The sequence below is a fragment of the Lipophrys pholis genome (genome assembly GCF_963383615.2).
Source record: "Lipophrys pholis genome assembly, chromosome: 11".
NCBI lineage: Eukaryota > Metazoa > Chordata > Actinopteri > Blenniiformes > Blenniidae > Lipophrys > Lipophrys pholis.
In genome coordinates this window covers 7,278,589-7,297,758 of record NC_137631.1, presented here as the reverse complement: position 1 = coordinate 7,297,758, position 19,170 = coordinate 7,278,589, and the positions used below count along the sequence as shown (strand labels likewise).

General features: G+C 40.8%; 1 protein-coding gene across 1 annotated transcript in view; it reads left to right on the top strand.

Moving 5' to 3' along the window:
* Positions 1-17,483, top strand: part of LOC308116374 (ethanolamine kinase 1) — a 32,462-nt gene extending 14,979 nt beyond the window's left edge. The window contains exons 4-8 of the mRNA XM_080474539.1: positions 2,008-2,156; positions 2,400-2,483; positions 5,591-5,751; positions 9,039-9,112; positions 17,073-17,483. Of these exons, the coding sequence (XP_080330665.1) occupies positions 2,008-2,156; positions 2,400-2,483; positions 5,591-5,751; positions 9,039-9,112; positions 17,073-17,133 (529 nt within the window). The 3' untranslated portion in view covers positions 17,134-17,483. The remainder of the gene's footprint in view (positions 1-2,007; positions 2,157-2,399; positions 2,484-5,590; positions 5,752-9,038; positions 9,113-17,072) is intronic.
* Positions 17,484-19,170: the final 1,687 nt, after the last annotated feature.

Below are 19,170 nucleotides of genomic sequence, written 5' to 3'. Positions count from 1 at the left end.
TCAGGCACGTAACAGGAGGAAAACACTTTAGACATGCAGGACAAAGCCCTCCAGCACCAGAATTTTCTCTTCTACACCTATTAATAAAAAAAGTTGACACGTAAATGTGCATTATCCCAGATAAGATAACTCATAGAGCACATACCTCCACCTGGCAAGACAGTCTTCCACTTCCAGAGATGTACACCTCATAATATACTGTAGATCTCAGTACTTTCTTATGGCTTTAGTCTCCAGAATATGATCTGGCTCACTCTCAAAATGTATTCTCTTCTAATTTGGCACACAGCCAACCATGTTAAAATGTATTCATAATTTTCATATTAGAAAGTTGGATGTTTCAACCAGATCCTGGATATTTACCATATTTGGCCCACAATGAAGTCCCTTCTTCCCGTAATCTAACTGCAATGGCTGAAGCTGGAAATAACTGAGTCTTTAGCCGCATGTTGGCTTTTCATTTCATGTATATTTGTTGTGGTTCAGGGTATAGACCTCCACCAGCAGCAGCTGAGAAGTTCTATCAAAGCGTCACATGATTAAATCTAATGGATTTATTACATTTCATTTATGTCCAGTCTGGTATTTTTCAGCCATGACCAATCGCTAGAGTGTAAAATGTGCCACATTTCTTACATCCGTGTAAAAGGCCCTCATTACACGCTCACTGTGCTTGTTTTCAGGTCCCCTCTCCGAACACTGCCCTGCAAGTCTTCCATCATTCATACAAATTCAGATTTTTTTTCTCCATAGATGCTCTTTTTAGATTTTCCCTGTTAAAAAAAAATAATAATAATAATAATAAAAAAAAATAACTAGCCCCATCAAGACTTACAAAATCACAATCAACCTATAGCCATTTGAGAAGACACAATTGTCGAAGCTTAAGTTCAGCCCCACTTTCTTATCCCGTGAGATAGTAACACAAAAGAACAGTGATGCTGCTGAGATCCAGACAAATGAAATTCCTTCAGGGTGAACAGTTCTCACTGGCAGGTGAGTCACAATGCGTAAGTGGAAATTCTGGGTGTGATTGAGCTTTTAAAAGATAATATGAAGAGGTGGTTCACACAAAGCAGTGCCTCTCTTAAAGGAGACACATTCTCAAAAGTGTGTGAACGGGGTCTTTAATGTTCAAACATGCTGGTTTTCTTTGTGTCGTCTTTTAGAAAGCTTAAATATTCAGAGGATCATTTTCACCAAATTGGATGATGAAATCATTTCCTACGAGTCAAAAGCATAAATATGAGGGCAAATAAACAAAATACTTTTTTTTTTTTAAATAAAACTTATTTTATTTGTCATTTTGGGCAATTTCACAAAGACAGAAGCTTTTCAATTTTTCAAAAGTTTGTTTTTAAAACATGGTTGAAATATTGTTTTTTTCAGTGTAGACCTAAATCCCACTGTAGATTTCATAAAAAGAAATGATCCCGATAAAATGTTACAACAATATTTAAAACTGATTGTTTCTCAACTGTTTATGCTTTTTTTTTTCTTTTAATACATATATATATATATATCTATCTGAGAGGAATGTCATTCATTCAGGTTTGCATGCGCGTGCTTTGTTATGTCCTTGTTAGGAGTGTTTGCTTTGGCCTTGAAGTTGATTTGCATCCTTTGTCTCGGATGTGTTGCCACTTCAAATATTATCCCTGCATTATGTCAGTTTTCACAATTTGTTTCGATATCAGAGTCTTTTCAATGACTAACATCCCTGCATTGTCATCCATGCTACCGGTTTGATTAACTCAATATGAACAAAGGTAACATAACGGCTGAAAAATGTTCTTGCAATGCGAAAATCTCAATTCCAGATATTGTAATTGTTGTATCGTCACACTCTGGTATGAGGGAATACACACATCTTAAGATGGTAACAAGAACACACATCTTTATATGAACTGTGTCTTGGTGCCCATTGGCTTTCTACAGTCAAGAGTGAAAGATGTTCCCGCTTTACACCTAAAATAAAAAGGAAATTTCATTGCCCTGATCTTGCAGTTCAGTGGCTCTACAGGATGTGCCCAGCTTCGAGACGTTGTCGGCAGAAATGCAGTCGTTGAGGAGACAGCTCTCACATCTGGACTCGCCCACTGTCCTCTGCCACAACGACCTGCTGACGAAGAACATCATCTACAACCCCAGAGAGGGTGAGCATGGCTGGCTGAAACACTGAAACTCTCAAACGAGCAAGCCTTCCAATTATTTTAGAAAATCTGTTGAGCCTATACTGAAACCTCTGTCACTGAGAAGGATGGAATATTTACACCTCATCCCTTCATTTACAAAATAGAAGCAAACCTTCGCTTTGCTGAAAATCCTTTCACCAGCACCTTTTTTTTTTTTTTTTTTTTTTCTTAAACTGAAATATCCACTTTCTTTTCCTATATCAGGAATCGTGAAGTTCATTGACTACGAGTACGCCGACTACAACTACCAGGCTTTCGATATTGGCAATCATTTCAATGAATTTGCTGGTAGGTGTCTTGTGAAGAAAATACGATTTTTTTCTTCTGTGTTACATTGTTTATATTCACAGCTGCAGTGTGTGTGTGTGTGTGTGTGTGTGTGTGTGTGTGTGTGTGTGTGTGTGTGTGTGTGTGTGTGTGTGTGTGTGTGTGTGTGTGTGTGTGTGTGTGTGTGTATATAAATGCAGAATCATTGTCCACTCTGTGCCCTTTCTTTGACCCGATCAGCATAGTTTTCTGCTTTCATGCACCATGAAACTATGTCCTTCTTGTGATGCTGCCTGGACAAATTGCTGTATTCAGTGTCTAGTCTGCACGCCGATGAAAGTGGCTTTGATGAAGCAGCTGTGTCACAGGGACAATCTGGACACTTGTGGAACAATCAGCGACGCAACACTTATAGATCCGTCTGCTTTAATGTCATGATTTGCAAAATATCCATAATGTTTTCAAAGCTGAAGTGGTGAGAGGAAACGTCGTTCTAACCCTTAAAACGCTGATGAGAAATTATTTCAGAAAAAGCGGAACTCCGACGAGAGGTGCCGGGTTTAAGGAGGTTGAGCTTTTTTAAACTTTTTATTATACTCTTTCCCACGGAAATTAGAATAATTTCTGATGTGCGTATAACTTTACAAAATCCATATGCAGTTTTCACTATGTTGGAGGTCGTAGACAGCAGTGTTCAATCATACATTAAAGACATTTTACATTACCATCCGTTCATACATCTACGTATTCTGTATGGTGTGATTCAGTCCCATATCATCAGGAGCTTACCAGTACAACACAAATAAATAAACACAAACAGAAACTTAATGAAATGAGAATCATGTTTCCTTTATGAAGACAGAATGAAAGGTAGAGCTGTACCACCGGATTTCATCATCAATACTTATAAGAAGGATTCCCACTCACAAAAGCTGCAATGTAAATACTTGGATCAATGATTGGAGGCCAAGAGGGGTGAGCTCGTAACCGGAAGCTCATCAATCTCTGGGTCACTACTGTGCGTCCCTGAGCATGACCCTTGACCCTGAACTACTCTGGTTGTCAGGAAGAGCATCAGTGTAGAATGTGTGACCAGTCAAAAACACACAGTAACAGTCTGTTGTGGCAAAGTTGAGAGTAAGCGGCTGAAATTCACTCTTGTTATTAAATAATCAAACTCAGATTTCAATCTCCTGTTCAAAACTGTTTCTAAGGGGTAAGATCTTCTGATAAATACTCCAACTGGGAGTAACTCCTTTCCGATTTGCACTTTCCGGATTTCTTCTTCACATTCAAAAAATCATTAAGTGAGAATGACACAGACGTTTCACAATATGTCAGATTCTGCCTTTAAGTGACATCATCAAATCGCCTCTTACTCGCTGGAGCAGATTAATATATGATTCGTATTCAGGGTTTACACCTCATATAAAGTTGCAAACACTCTATTATAATGGTTTTATAACTTGATTGATTCATTTATAACGAATTCTGGAATGTGGAAATTGTCTAACAACCTACTTAAGTATTAAAATGTATTTACATAATGCGAAACAACAGTAGTGTTGTAGTGCTTGATTAGATATTACTGATGTATCTACTAATTGGTATGGGCAATAAACTCTTAGTGATATGAAGTCATTTCAATTGTAAAAATATTTCATTTGGCATCTATTTATCTAAATTAACCAGTGAGGCACTGACGTGCCCTTTAATGTGTCAAGATCCCTCCTAATGCACTTAGAATAATATTAGATGCACATAAAATTATTTGGGTTGAAGCTTAAGCTCTCTTTAAAACAGAAAAAAATCAAAATAGATGGCTTAATGTGGAGCAGAGCAAAATCCAAATAACTACTGTTAATTAGTTTGCCAGGGAAATTGATATCATTTCTGATATATTTCAGTTTTTAACTTTTTGAATGTGGTGTGTGATGCATCACAAGCTTTTAAACAACAGGTAAACAAACTTTACACATGCGTTCACAGCATTGAAAATAACAGTTGTGACCTATTTCTTTAATTATTTCTTTTGTCCGACAAATCGGGCTGCCACTAAACTACTGTGGCTGTTGCCAGGCAACCAAACGTTTAATTATTTCCGCACAATGTTCCTTCATATTTCTCCATTTCCATACGTTATGCTCCTTTAAATCATTTATTTGTAAATTTGTCATGCACATATAACCCGAAAACAAAAACAAGAAAACAGTCATGTGCCACATGTTATGCTAACTTGTACAGTTGAGAGTCATTTTATATCCTAAAGTGATGCAGAGTGTGAAGTGTCCCAGTGCGGTTACGTTGAATATCACCAATCATAGTGTCTTTGTAAAATCCAATTCTTCCATCTGAACTAGTTATGACAGAGTTGGTAGAGGAAGTTTGGAATTTCTCCGAGCCTTACAGCAGATAAACCTGAATTTGTCAAAAGAAAAGAAGAAGAAAAGAATAGAAAATGTAATAAAGAAAATATTTTATAACACTTTCTTCAAACAAAAGTCATGTTTGTAGGGAAGAGATCAGAACTGATCATTACCTTCACCAACGAAAGTTGGGCGACCAACAAGGTTTGCTGAGAAGGTTATGTTTTCGTCTGTGTGTATTTATTCATGTATTTATTGTTTTGTATGTATATATTTTACCAACTTTTTGCAGAAATTATGAACCCGAATTGCATGAAATATTTCAGGGTTGATTTGTCAATCGATTATATTTTGGGACATTATCGGCTAACGGTACCCGAATAAACCCCCCAAAACTGCAAAAAAAATGTCCCATACAAAGGAACCTCATGGAGATCAGCGTCTGTTGCCATGGAGACGCTCCCCGCTCAGTGTTTCACACAGTGATGTTGCTACCTGACAGGCTAGTTAGCTTCGATAAGAGCTAATGGCTAACATGCTCGCGATGCTAATTCGGTTCCGCAAACAAATGTGGCGTTGGCGACGGTCTGCGCTCTGCTGAGGGCCGGTTCTTCAAACATTTTGTCACAGTGGAATCGACAAGTGTTCACTGAAGGGCTTTTTCTCCACCCAGCTGATGGAGTTCGGTGGCAAGCATTCAAAGCTGACAGTTATTGTGTCGCGTTCTTTCACTCACTGTTGCTAACCCCTGTTGTGTTGAAGGCGTGACTGAAGTGGACTACAGCCTGTATCCGAGCCGGGAGCTGCAGAGGGACTGGCTGACGGCTTATCTGGAGAGTTACAAGCACAGCTCGGGTCGGGAGGTCTCCGTCACAGAGGCAGAAGTTACACAGCTCTACATCCAAGTCTGCAAATTCTCACTCGTGAGTGTGTGTGTGTGTGTGTGTGTGTGTGTGTGTGTGTGTGTGTGTGTGTGTGTGTGTGTGTGTGTGTGTGTGTGTGTGTGTGTGTGTGTGTGTGTGTGTGTGTGTGTGTGTGTGTGTGTGTGTGTGTGTGTGTGTGTGTGTGTGCTGTCTCCCGCAAACTCTGCCTAAATGCTGAAACGTGTCATTACGCAGTGCTTCGGATCTTTGGAAAGACTTTGGAAAGTGACAACTCTCTCAACAGTTATTTCCTTTTCTTAAGTTCCTGCACTTGGAAGGACTCAAATATCTTGATATTACGAGATTAGTGTGTGTATTCCAACAATATCCATATGTGCGCAAGCCTCCGAAATGACAGGGTGGCAACACCTCGCCATCACATTTGAACAATTTACTTTTCCAACACCTCCCCCCTCCTCCGAAAAGAAAACCAAATCCCTCACAGCTGACCCGCCACTGCTGGAGGTTTGATGGACTCCATCTGAGTTGATTAGAAACTACCGCAGGGAAAAATGAAAAACAGCAGCCAAAATTATTTTTCTTACGACCACAATTTTCATTCTTTGGTGGCTCAAAGTGGTGCAGGGCTATCTGTCTTAAAGTGCTTTCACAGCTCGACACAATATGCAGAATTGTCGGGCCAATTTCGAGGGTGGTGTGAATGTCTCTTGAAATAGCCCAGAAATGATGAGGAAGCATATTACTTTTTAAAATAACTTGTCCCCCGGCCAAAAAAACAGAGAGATGGAGAAAGTGAGGAGAGGGAGAAATATTGCCTGGAATGGAGCGAGACAAGCGATAACATCATGTTGATTGAAATCAGATTTTTGTTTGACAAACCAAGGAGGACTTTTAGACACGAGGAAAGAGGGAGAAATTGATCACATAACGAGCCAAGTTTCCAGCTCAACTCATTCTCGACAAGCCGTGTGTCAGAGTGAAGGAGAGCGAGTCCGTACGCCGAGAAATATCACAAGGTTTTAATAGTTTTGAGTTTTCAAAGGATTTTTACACATCTGTGTTAAACAAATATTCACAGACAGCTGAATCCCGCATTTTAGATAAATTCTCATTTCAATCTACATAAATGTTCTTTTTTTTTTTTGCTTTAATCGGGAAATATTTTCATGTGAAATTTGCATATGGAGCTTTACGTTATTTTTCTCGAACAAAACAAGCAGTTTGAATGAAACGCCGATGGACCATTTTTCATACAGTAAGTTCTAAAGATCAGTGGTGCTTTTCAAATGCCTTATAAGTATAAATAAGAGTGCAATGACATATTTTATTCACAGGAACATTGTAGCGCCATAGGATCAGAAAACACTGTCGCTAAACTGCATGTAAATGTCAATTATAAAACTTGTACACTGATAACTCGGTGTTATATATCAGAGCTGGGTAAGTTCATATGTTAATATCATGTATCAATATCAATTCTAACAACTGTTATAGAAAATAATTATATTTTATTTTTCTGAGCTTTTGAAAGTTCACACACAGGACACACACACACACACACACACACACACACACACACACACACACACACACACACACACACACACACACACACACACACACACACACACACACACACACACACACACACACACACACACACACACACACACACACACACACACACACACACACACACACACAGTTTGTTAATCTCTCATCACATCTGGTAAAACCAGGTGATTATATATAATAGGCTTTAGAAAAATGCCATCAATTAATTTTTCTATTCTACTTGTGAATATTGGGAATTTTCTTTCTTTGCTTTTTTCCAAAAATCAGAATGTAAGCCATTTTGTCTAACTTTTGTACTTTTGATAAATGCCCGTAATAATCAAACTACATTGAGCTGATACTATAGCTACATGTCAGTAGTTAATGACACGGATGAATGGGGGGGGGGGGGGGGGGGGGGGGGCAGCATGCGCTGAAGGAAGCTGTGTGCCATCTACAAAGTCTGGAGTGCTGCCAAAGCTCCACAGAGCGGTGCTGCTTCTCTCCCGTCTTAATCCCTGGAAAACCTGTGCCAAGACGCAGCGGGGTCTTTACGAGCCGTCCTCTCCTCTGCAGGGATCCCCCCGTGATGTCGGAGTTAAAGCCCACGGCTCTGTGATGTCACTCTCCGCACACATCTCTCATCTGCGTTTTTCTCAATGGCTCCCTGTCACCGACGGCCCGGCCTCCGCTCAGCGTTAGATTAATGCTCCCTTAATGGAGAGAAGTTATTAATCACAATGGAAACACGCTCAATCTCTCTCTCTAACTAGGGACAGAGATTAGAGATGAAAACCCGCCGGGGGGGAGGGGGGGGGGGCGGCGAGAGAAAAACCGCACATTGCTCTTCAAGCGTTTCATTCCAGCTTTTATTTGATTATCAAATAAAAATGTGATTATATCACTGGGCCGCAGAACAGAGGCCCGTCTGGATCTTATTAGGACTTGCTATTAGTGGCCTTACCATGAAGATTTACAATAAGGGCGGGGAACAACTGAAATTTATGAAGGCATGGAAGTCCACAAGCCTAAGTGAGCAAAGCCATTAAGGAGGGAACCATTCAATACAGAGGTTTGTCATTCTGACTGAGCAGCGTTCAACCGGGCTGCAGCCGTTACAACAGGGGAGGTCACCGAGGAGCTTCTGGTGTTCTGAAAAATACAGACATAACCCACACATTCTACTCTTTTCAAAACCTCTCTGTCTCACTCGAGGTCTGGCCCTGTTAAAGAGTCCTCCAGCGAGACACTGACATCTGACCCCGCTGTGACCCCCCGGCAGGGGGCGGGGGGCCAAGTGAAGAAGTGAGCTTTTGAAATCTAATTGGATCAAAGGGGCATGAGAGACTTTCATTGGTAACACGGCCTTGTGAGGTGTCCTTTTGAAGACCACATCAAGTGCTGTGACTACATCTTAAATGCACATTGGGCTATGTTAACTGAACACTTTGCCCGATTCTTTAATGATGTGGAAGTCATGTCAAATGATTTAGCACGAGCTCAGTCATTGTTTGTGCCATATTCCACAGTACAGTACAGTAACTGAATGAATGCAATCTTCCCAGTATATCACTACTTAGCAAAGATGCTTTTTAGGTTTTGATGTTTCAAGTGTTTTCATTTACTCGAGCACTGGCAGCCTGGAAAGTCACAATGGAAAAAATCTGAAAAACCACGACGCGCTTTGAAAATCAGTCAGCGGTAAATTGACCAAAACGTGAACATGAGCCACTGAGACGTAATTCTTTCTTTTTTTTTTTCTCCTCCACCAGGCTTCCAACTTCTTCTGGGGTCTTTGGGCCATCCTGCAATCACGCCTCTCTTCAATTGACTTTGACTTCCAGAGGTTTGTAATCCTGACGCACGCCGGCAGACACATGGGCGGTGGGGAGGGGGACCTCCCGGGGGGGAATCTACATTGTCTTGTTGATATAACTGTGTGAGACTTAAGCAAATCAAGTGCAGTAACTGCAGTTTTGCCCTCGGCGGGGTATCTATGTATGTGTCGGTGGCGGCTGACCTTTCAGGAAGAAGACAAAAGATGCATACTTCGAGTTTTCAGTGCAGTAAAACAACATTTAACCCTGAAATGAGTCTGCTGAGGAATACTCAGTGCCAAAGCTTGGGGACTCGTCTCACTATAAAACTTTCAAACAGTTCTGACTTACTTACCGGTACTTACGTTCAAGAAAATGTGTTTTGTAACTCATGTACTCAGGAGTATAAGACAAACAACTTTTATTTATTAAAACTTTTAAACCTACGAGTGCTTTCAGGAATGTATTTATCTTTGGGAAATATATTGACTTAGAGCCCCGTTGACAAGGCAACAATTTCTAAATGAAAAGCTTTTCGTTTTGGGTTTCCGTTTACATGACAATGGTGCTGGGAACCACTGAAGACACTAATTAATACACCAGTTTGAACGGCTCCCAAGGTGAAAGTTGAACGCTGCTACTGCGCACTAGTAAATAGTTTTCCTGCACCTGCACAAGTAGATGGACAATAACAACAATGTTTGCCTCCAGAGTGTCATGACTCCCAGTCCAGATTCCCCAGGGACTTGGTTGTTTTATAGCTGAGAGTCACCTGGAATAACAATCCGACTCCGTCTTCTGTCCATACAAACATCCGTGTACTTCCATCGTTGAGCGCATGCGCATGTGGTTTCATTACGCTTGGAGACTGCTCACACAGTTGAAAAGTGAAATCCATTGACCAGTTTACCAGTTAGTCAAAAGTGTAGCTGAAGTTAGCAGGAATTCAGATGGCGGATAATATTTACAGCAGTTCTTTGTGTTTTTGAAAGAAACCCGCCAACAGGCCAACGAAGCAGCATGTAAAAAAAAAATAAAAAAACAAAGTTATTTACTGTTTAGTGTTATTAAGTACAAGAGGAGGCAGGGCAGTGAGTGAAAATAACAAGCAGCGATCTCATGAGAACTTGTGTGTGATTAATTTTCATAATCACTTCTGCATTGCTACCAAAAGGTAGCGGTGTTACACTGACATGTTACTTCCATATCAGCAGTAAGAGTGAATATCTGCTCAACCACTTGTAGTATTACTTCAGTCTGTGGCTGAGAAGTTTCATCAATCAAAACCTAAAGCTGAAATTGTTAATATCCACCTCCATGTCCTCCTGACAGGAAGCACTACCTTCATATTAACACCACTTGAATAACTGTTAAACAAAGACACACATAAAACCACAAAGAGAATTACGACTTGGGCTCAGTTTATTGGGACCACCTTATTACAGCACTTAACATCATCATCCATCTCGCAGAAGCTCCCAGACGGAGGAACACATCCTGTCCGCCGAATTCAGGCACTCAGTATTTTAGTGCGATGTTTAGACAAATAAGATCTTTGTTAGGATTGCATGACAAAGAATTTGTTGGCAGAGCAACTGCAATAAAAGATTGGGAACTTGAGCGTGTTTCATTTTTTCACCCCCCCCCCCCCCCCGCTCCTCCACAGCTTTGTGTATCTGTATGTGGAGATTAAAGCAGGCAGGAAGAGGACACTTCTTCTCCTCTTCTTGTCACTTCCGAGCAACAGACATAATATTTACACGTGAAACTCTCCGCCGTGGAACCACACATCACGATGAGATGAAAGCCTCACCTCTCACAAAGGCAAGAAATCAAAAGCGATTCCTTTTTAAAGTTCGCACCAAGCCACATGAAGACGAGTTGTCTTTAAACAGGTCCGGAGACACCCCCCCCCCACCCCATTTTTGCCTCTTTTCTGCCTCTGTGCTCCACACCCGCAACAGTTGTGATGGTGATACTAATCACTATTGACATACGGCACCCTCCCCTCTGTGTGGCTTTCTTTGCCCGCTTGCTAGATCAGCGACAGGGCCCCCGCCTCATTTCGATCTGGACCTCAGAGGAAATGTGATCCAGAGGGGTGCCGAGGCACAGAGGCACTATTGTTCCAGGGCCGTCGGTCCTGCCTTACATATACGTCTCTCATCCCTGGCTGGGCCACATGCGCCTGCTCGATGTCTGCTCCTCTAAGCCGCCGGCTAAGGTTGTCCTAAAGTGCGTGGCGAGGGTTGGGTTACCCCTCCTTAACTGGGGGGTTAAACTGAAATGAGCTCAGAGAGCAAAGGCAGGTCTCAGGATTGAAAGCGAGCTCTGCTTACACACACGCTTCCGAATTTCAGAGGATTCTTTTTTCTTCGTGGCGTTCAGAAAGAGACAGCCCCGATGGCAGCGGTCAAGTTCTTTTCTTCGTCTCGTCTTTTCTTTAAACACACCGACTGCCAGAGTATAATCTTATGAGACTGTCCTTGTCATTTATCTAAACAGCATAAAGAAACCTACATTTACATTCAACAGGAAAGTAAGTTATGGAACTGCACCTTTGTCATTTTGGAACAGAAGGTTGGATTGACTGGAGGAAGCCTGAATCACAGTCCAATAGCCAAGCCAAAGCCAATAGAGGCTCATTCAAGTTGTTTTTGTGATGTTTTACATCCGTTTTCCTTTTACTTATTCTATCAGACATTAAATGGTTTTAAAATCATACATTTCTTCATCTTTGCCACTCATCTAGAGGCAATGCAGACGGACTTATGTAGGTATGATAAAAACACACAGGCGTTAGAAATACTCCTGGTGTTTGATAGATTTGTTCAGTGTTGATATTTGAGGGCTGTATCCATCAATACTCCACGAAGGCCACATTTCATACGAAAATGCATCACTTTTCCATTTTCAGTTGAGAAAAGTTTTGCGTTTGCAAGCGTTTGAAAACAATGCCTGTTCAGACGTCCATGGCAGAAACACTGAAAGCGATCTGGTTTTCAAGTAAGACCACAAGTTTTTCCACTGTTAGTTGTTTTTGTAATGAAAACCACACACACATAGGTGCATAGAGAACAATACACTATAAACATTAACAGTGACGAGTGCACCGACGTTGGTATGGACAGACAGTGAACCATATTATGTCTGAATTGTGTTGTTGTAGAATACTTAATTTACTTTTTAATCCGGGGTCTTTAAAGATGGAAATTACATTCATTTTTTATTAAATAACACAATGATGCACTGCAGCACCTCCTTCTGGTGTACAGAGTTAAGTTTTAATCTTTAAGGTTTCGAAAGGTCTCTGGAGTAAGAAATTTGCATTTTGTACAAAACAAGTCAGAGTGACTTCCTGTGGCGACCCCCTGCACAAGATGCTTCAACCATAATGCAGTGGCCATGACTACAACCTTCTTTAAAGCAAATAGTTTTACGTCTCTTAACTTGAGTATTAATAATAAACAAGCTTGATGAGTGATGAGAAGCTTTAGTCAAATCCAGTGTGTGTTTGTGTGCGTCTATATTTCCTCCCACTATTATCCCCCTTGAGTCAGAGCCGCGCCGACTTCCTGACGAGTGACAGGCGTCGTCCAGGCCTCGCGCTTTAACCAGACCCAGATGTAGATGTGACAATAGGGAGCCACAGGGGGAACGCGGACCTCCTCCTACCGTCCGTATTTACTTTCCTTATATGATTTTACTCATGTGTCGAAAGTGTCTGCGAGTCAGCGGTTTAGATTTGTGGATGTGCTGGCACGGCGAGCTGTTATTTGACAAAGACATTATTATGAGGAAATGAACGAGGAGGGGGCCCTCTGTTTGGAATAGCCCGGCTGCACAAAATGAGCGTCTTCTGCACAAAAGCACATTGTGAAATGGAATACCTGCTTCGGTGGGACTTCGTTTTCCCCTACTTCTGCTAAATAGGAAAAGGTCTCAGTTTCATCTCTGATGATGATAAACATGAAGCACGCCAGTTTTAGGTGTCGGGCCTAATAAAAACAGGGATGAATGGGATCGCCTGTGAGGCATGCTGTTCTCTTACTAAATGGTTTTACTGAAATGTAATTCACCCTATGAAGGGTGTGCGCGCCATGGGCAATTAGATTAATACCACAAAAGTGGACTTCTTTTGGTGAAGGTTATTTGTGAATGCCGATTTAGAAGACATTTTTCCCCGATACTATAGATTCAAGAGATGTTTTGAATAACACCAATTCTCACAATATGTCTATTTGAAACTCATATCAACATCATGTTTTATTCACAGGCTTTGTAATGCTTGAAGTAAAGTTTACATCGATAAGTCCTGCCTGCTGATATCTGCATGTCTGTTATTCATACCAACTGTTTTCCTGCTGCTGCTGCTGCTTCTTCTTGTTGTTGTCACTAGTTAATAGATGTGTTTTATTAAATAAGAAAAACTTCAAGACCCAATTTATAGAGTATCTTCCTCCAAGCAACTCCATTCAAACCAAATTAAACTCACCAACAGGTACAGCTCAGCTAATATGTTACAGCTACTCTACAATAATACAGCTGCATGTGTTTCTGTTATTATTATTAACATTATTATTATTATTAAGTGGACAAAGCTAACAAAAGGAAACAAAAGTAATTCAATAATTATTTTTCCACATTTACTAGTATTGTGACTCACCAGTTATTTAAAGAAACAGTAGTTTTCACAACATTAGTGTCAGGCACATGCAGAATGTGAGGTTACAATGATCTTAAATCTTTGATGTTAGAAGTGTCAAATGGTGCAAAAACATGGAAATAGCCAGAAACCTTGTCATCAGCTCGTTTTTCTCTTTGCATTTATAGCAACTGAAAATCAAACAAAATTACTTTTGCTTGATTTTTTTCTATTTGCTATATACTAGCTTTCTCGACCCAGCTGGAAGTGTTTTGCTTTGTCTGTTGGTCTCATTAAGGCCCTGCTTGTACGACGTTTCAAATGAGAACGCATCGTTTTTGAGTTCTCGTTTGAGAAAGGTTTTGCGTTTACAAAGCACCGTTTTGGATGTCTGTTTATACCAGGGGTCTACAAGGCCTTGAGGTTCCGGTGTTCAGTATGTTTTAGGTCTCTCCCAGTTGCAACATACCTGGATGCAATAAGGTGCTCATGATTGGGCTTTTCGATGACCTCAACATTAGATTGAGGTGTGCTGAAGCTTGGGGAGGACACCAGCCCTGGAGGCCCGGAATTGAAGACCCCTGGTTTACATGGAAACGAGAGAAACCCTGAAAACAATGCAGTGAGCATGCCAGGCCACCATTTGGCACCATTTTTCTCACACCACATGTGCTCAAAGAACAACAACCAAGTTGGTTTGTTATGTACTGGTGACTGGCAACCATAAAATGACCAAGTCCTAGGAGAATATGGACTTATGGCAGTCTGGAGACAAACAATTGTTGTTATTATCCATCAACTGGTGTCTTTACTACATCCGTGGTACACATGCGCAGTATCAGCGTTTCAGAAAAGTTGCAATTCACCTCATTTACACAGAGATGGAGTCGGGAGTGTTTTCAAACAGATCTGAAAGTTTTCTGTTTTCACTTGAAAACGTTGTTGTTTAAAAGGGGCCTAAAACAGGTAAATTAATTATATGAATTACTTTTAATTCCAAATATTAAGCTGATTTTCTTTCTCCCTCGCGTAGATTTGAAAACCTCCAATAGTGCAGTTTGACCCTCCTGCTCCCAACTAAAACCCAAGTCTTGACTGGGAGTGACTGTGGGTTCATGCAGTAGTGATTAAGTGATTGGGACTGAGGGTGGCAGTCACCACAGAGACAAAACAAGACCTAATTTGTCTGTCCTATTAAAGTCCACTGAAACTGGTTTTTTGAGTGTCACTGTGAAGAAATGTTAACCCACCATCATGTTGTTCCTGGTTGGAAACCAGAGCAAAGATTTTATCAGGTTCGATTCCGTCCAATCAGGGAAAGGATTTCTTCGCCCCGCTGTCCGAGTGAATGAGAGAGCTGTCAATCATCTACTGCAGCACACGGCTCACTCCAATTTAAGTCTGTCAGGACAGAAAGCCTGTTGACTCGCGCCAAACCACAATGAGTAAAGTGAAAATTGTACGCGAGCCACTACCAGGACGAGAAGCAAAGATTTTTATTTTCCCCAAATTCTTTATTATTACCTGCCTTTTGTTATTGTTGTTGGCAAAGATGAGACTCATACCGCACTGCCTATCTCTGTCATCCAGCTACCACCGTGTGTTTTAAATCTAAAGGTCATCTTTTAGTGAAGAGAACACTGCGAGAGAGAAACAATTCTGAGAAAGGCAGACAACAGAAGGCAGACTCTGACACAATAATAAGAGCGTGGTTTTAGCCAGAGATGCAGGTGGGGAACAGAGTGATGGAATACAAGTAACTAAAAGGCATGTGTCTGAATTATCGTTTTGTCTCACCCGGCAATAGGAGCGAGAAAACTGATTCGGCATTGAGGAGTTCAGTGAAAGCACTGATTAAAGGACAAACTCCTCTCTGTGCCTCCATTTTCTGTGCTTTTGAAACTTCACTTAATTTCAAAGGGTATTGTATAATGGCCAAGGGCAACAGCGTACTCAGACATCAGATTTATTGAGGCGTTCGATAATATGGTTTGAACAAACACAAAAACCACTTTTCTCGCAGTTAAGTTCTGAAATGCGCTGAGCTTTGGCACAGCTTTCAGACTCATTGCCTCACTGAATAGAGACGTGATGCCACATTGTTATGCAAGTTTGTACAAACAAAAACACGATGCCCACCTTGAGCGGCAGGCAGGACGTGAAGGGTGACCTGTACTGAAGATACAGAATAAAAACATTGTATATTAGTTTGCGCCTCATCGGTACACACCTTTATGGCTGATTTATGAAGATTGAATCCTCCACCTTTTGTATTAGGCAGACTGAGACCCCCGTTTGACATGGTACGTGTGTTCCAACTGACTGAATGCTCTGAAAGCCGTTGATAATTCCAAGGCCAAAACTGTCACAGAGGACAGCAACAAACCTTAAATACAGACTTAATACTGAATAATCATCATCATCATTAAGATGATATATTATACATGTCTATTGAGACATGTGTAAGAGTCCCTCAAGCTGTTTAACTCATGAAAATGTTTTTATGGTTGGTGGTTTGTACTGCCGCTGCTTGAGCTCTGGGTTAACGTTTTTGTTTCGGTGGAAAACCGACCCAGACGATGGCAAAAGCGATGGAGCCAATTTTCTCCGAACGTCGGGGGCATGAAACGTTTGTAAAACGTTAAAACTCCAACCTGTCAAAGAAAGAACACTTGTATAATAGTACCAAAATCAGTAAATGTAAAAAGTATGATGAATGAACAATAGGTCCGCGCTCAGGGATTCTTTTAAATGAAACCACATCTACTTTTCCAGCCCTGATATATCCAGATACACACAAGCCTGCGTGGGACTCTGCGTCCTTCGGAAAACAGGTGACCCCCTCGCACCCATCGCTTCTCCAATACACGCGGCGAGAAAAAACGGAGAATTCCTGATTACAAAAAACCGAAAGGAATTTATGCCAATAAAATACAGACAACGATGGATATCGTAATCTTATTAAATATGAGGAAGAAACTCAGAAACTGTTGGGAGCCAGTGGACATCAGCGTTCATCGCAATTCCCCCCAAAAAGCCCTGGACGTTTCCACTTTTTGGTTTGGACACATATTGAACCTGATTTACCAAGATTCTGCATAAAGTCTGCAAAGTTTTATTCTCACGCTTGTAGATTGTGTTTTTCAGTTTCATCCATTTTGCATGAAGAGAGATTGGGGGAAAAAAAGAGATTGGAAAAAAAACAACTATATTATATACTTTAGTTCATTTAATTAGAAATAACGTAAAACTTTAGACTTTTTAGGTGAATTTTGCCGTTCGTTGATTGTACGCAGTTTTTTGTAATGGGATCCTTTGTTTTATGTCTTCTTTTCTTCTCTCAGGTACGCCACGGCACGACTCAACTACTACTTTGAAAAGAAAGAGGAATATTTAGCGTTGTGATCACTTATCTAGCTCAACCTTCACCTGCTGTCTTTCATGCATTGTACAACACTCTGTAATCCATTGCAGAAATGGAAGAACATAAAACTGCCGCCCCCCCCCTTTGTCTGTTATTACAGGCTGTAATCTGAGATCCTATGTTTAGCTATCACTGTGATTTTTAAGATTTTTCTTTGACCGCAGTCAGTATGCCGATAAGCCGATTTGGCAAATCGAGATGAAACTGATGCCAGAAACACATTAATTGTTCCCACATTCAGGCAGGCCACATCAGACCACAAAACTAAGCAGATCATAAAAGCCATAAGAGGGTTATTTGCAGGCTTATTCAGTTATTCTCCACAGTTGTGAAAAAAAAAAAAAAAAAAAAGTTTTCATTTCAATTTATCATCGCAGCCATGCAGGGGACGATTACTTTAGTGAAGCTTGTGTTGTATTAGCCATACGGGTTGTGTATCAACCCGACAGTTGAGTAAAACTATAAATGTAAATACCACGAGTTACTTCAGTTTTGTCCAATAAATGTGCAAAGAGAGATTTCAAATTTCAGTACTGTAGGCCAGAAGGTCGTCATAAGAAGTTGTTCATCGTGTGATCAGATAGTTGCCCTATTGTCGTAATAACATTTTGTTGATAATGTTATAAATGATTACATGATTGAATTAGTATTACAGCTCAAATAAGTTACTCCACGATGTGCTGTTCCTGGACGTGCGAGTGCTTCTCTTGAAAACAATTGCAGTTTGATTCAATATCGCGTCATAAGTCTGATTGTTTTGCAAGCGCCGCTACATGCAAATCAAACAAATAACCTTTGTAAGCTGAGAAAATGAGTTTCCTTACAGAAAGACCTTGAAGCATATCATACATTCAGAGCTTTCCACGCTGTGGCCTAAGGTTGTACCGTCGCCGCCTAACTGTTGTTGATGAAATGTGCTTCACCTTGTCGGTTATGTGCTGCATTAACTTGTCAAGTGATTACATGTCTGATTTTGGTACAGAGTAGAAACATAAAAACACCAAAATTAGAGGAAATGAAGAACATTTCTTACAGCCTGGTTTTGTTTGATAAGATAATGCAATGTAGATGGTCGCATCTTAAAAGTCAATCGATGCTTTCTTGAATTTTTCATATTTTTACAGCTTGGTGAACCTCTCCAGCATTCCCGTCTGCTCTACTTGAAGTTAGAACATTTAAAAACAGGTGCAAACGTGATATTGTGTGCACACGTGTGAGTTTTTTTTTTCCTCCACTATGTTTGATAACTTCCTCATTGGACGCATCCCACCCCCTCTATATGATGTTACATTTTGTGCTTGTGAGGACTCGCCTCTCTCTGCATTCACTGGAAATGATGGCCGTTTCAAGCAGGTTGTTTTCGTGTGAACAATAAACAGAATTACAATACTCCAGTCCTGTTTGAGAGCGGTGTTAATTATGTTACGAGTTGATCACCTGCAAAACCCAAACCGAAATGTATTTCCGCGAAGATACAATGAACTATGATGTACTACGATTTGTACAAATACTGTGATTCATGTATGATCTAAGTAAACCAGCCTTAGTCTTCAGTAATAGTCCTCTGTATGCATTATTCATGCACCTCTGGCCTATTATTGCCTCCAAAATCAATATTTCTCCTGCATTGGCAAATTGTGACTAATCATCTGAACGCAGTGAACATCATCGCAGGACAAACGCGCCACACATAGTTGTGTGAAATTCATACTTACCTGAGGGCTTCCTCATGTCCACCTTTACAGAACCCCAGCGGCTGCATGGCGATTGGCTAAACCTGCCGAACTTTACATACAATGATAAAGTCCGTCCTTTGCTGAAGCACAAAGGCTTCAATAGAACATATTTTGCCACGAGTCCCTGAGTCAACTTCAATGTCTCCATCCAACCTGACAAAATCTCACAAATCAACACTTCAGATTTATCTCCGCTACCGCGGCGGTGTGTCGAAGTGAAATTAACATCTGAGCTACTCCGATTTGTACGAGTCTTATTCTTTGGGATCAGACGACTGACGT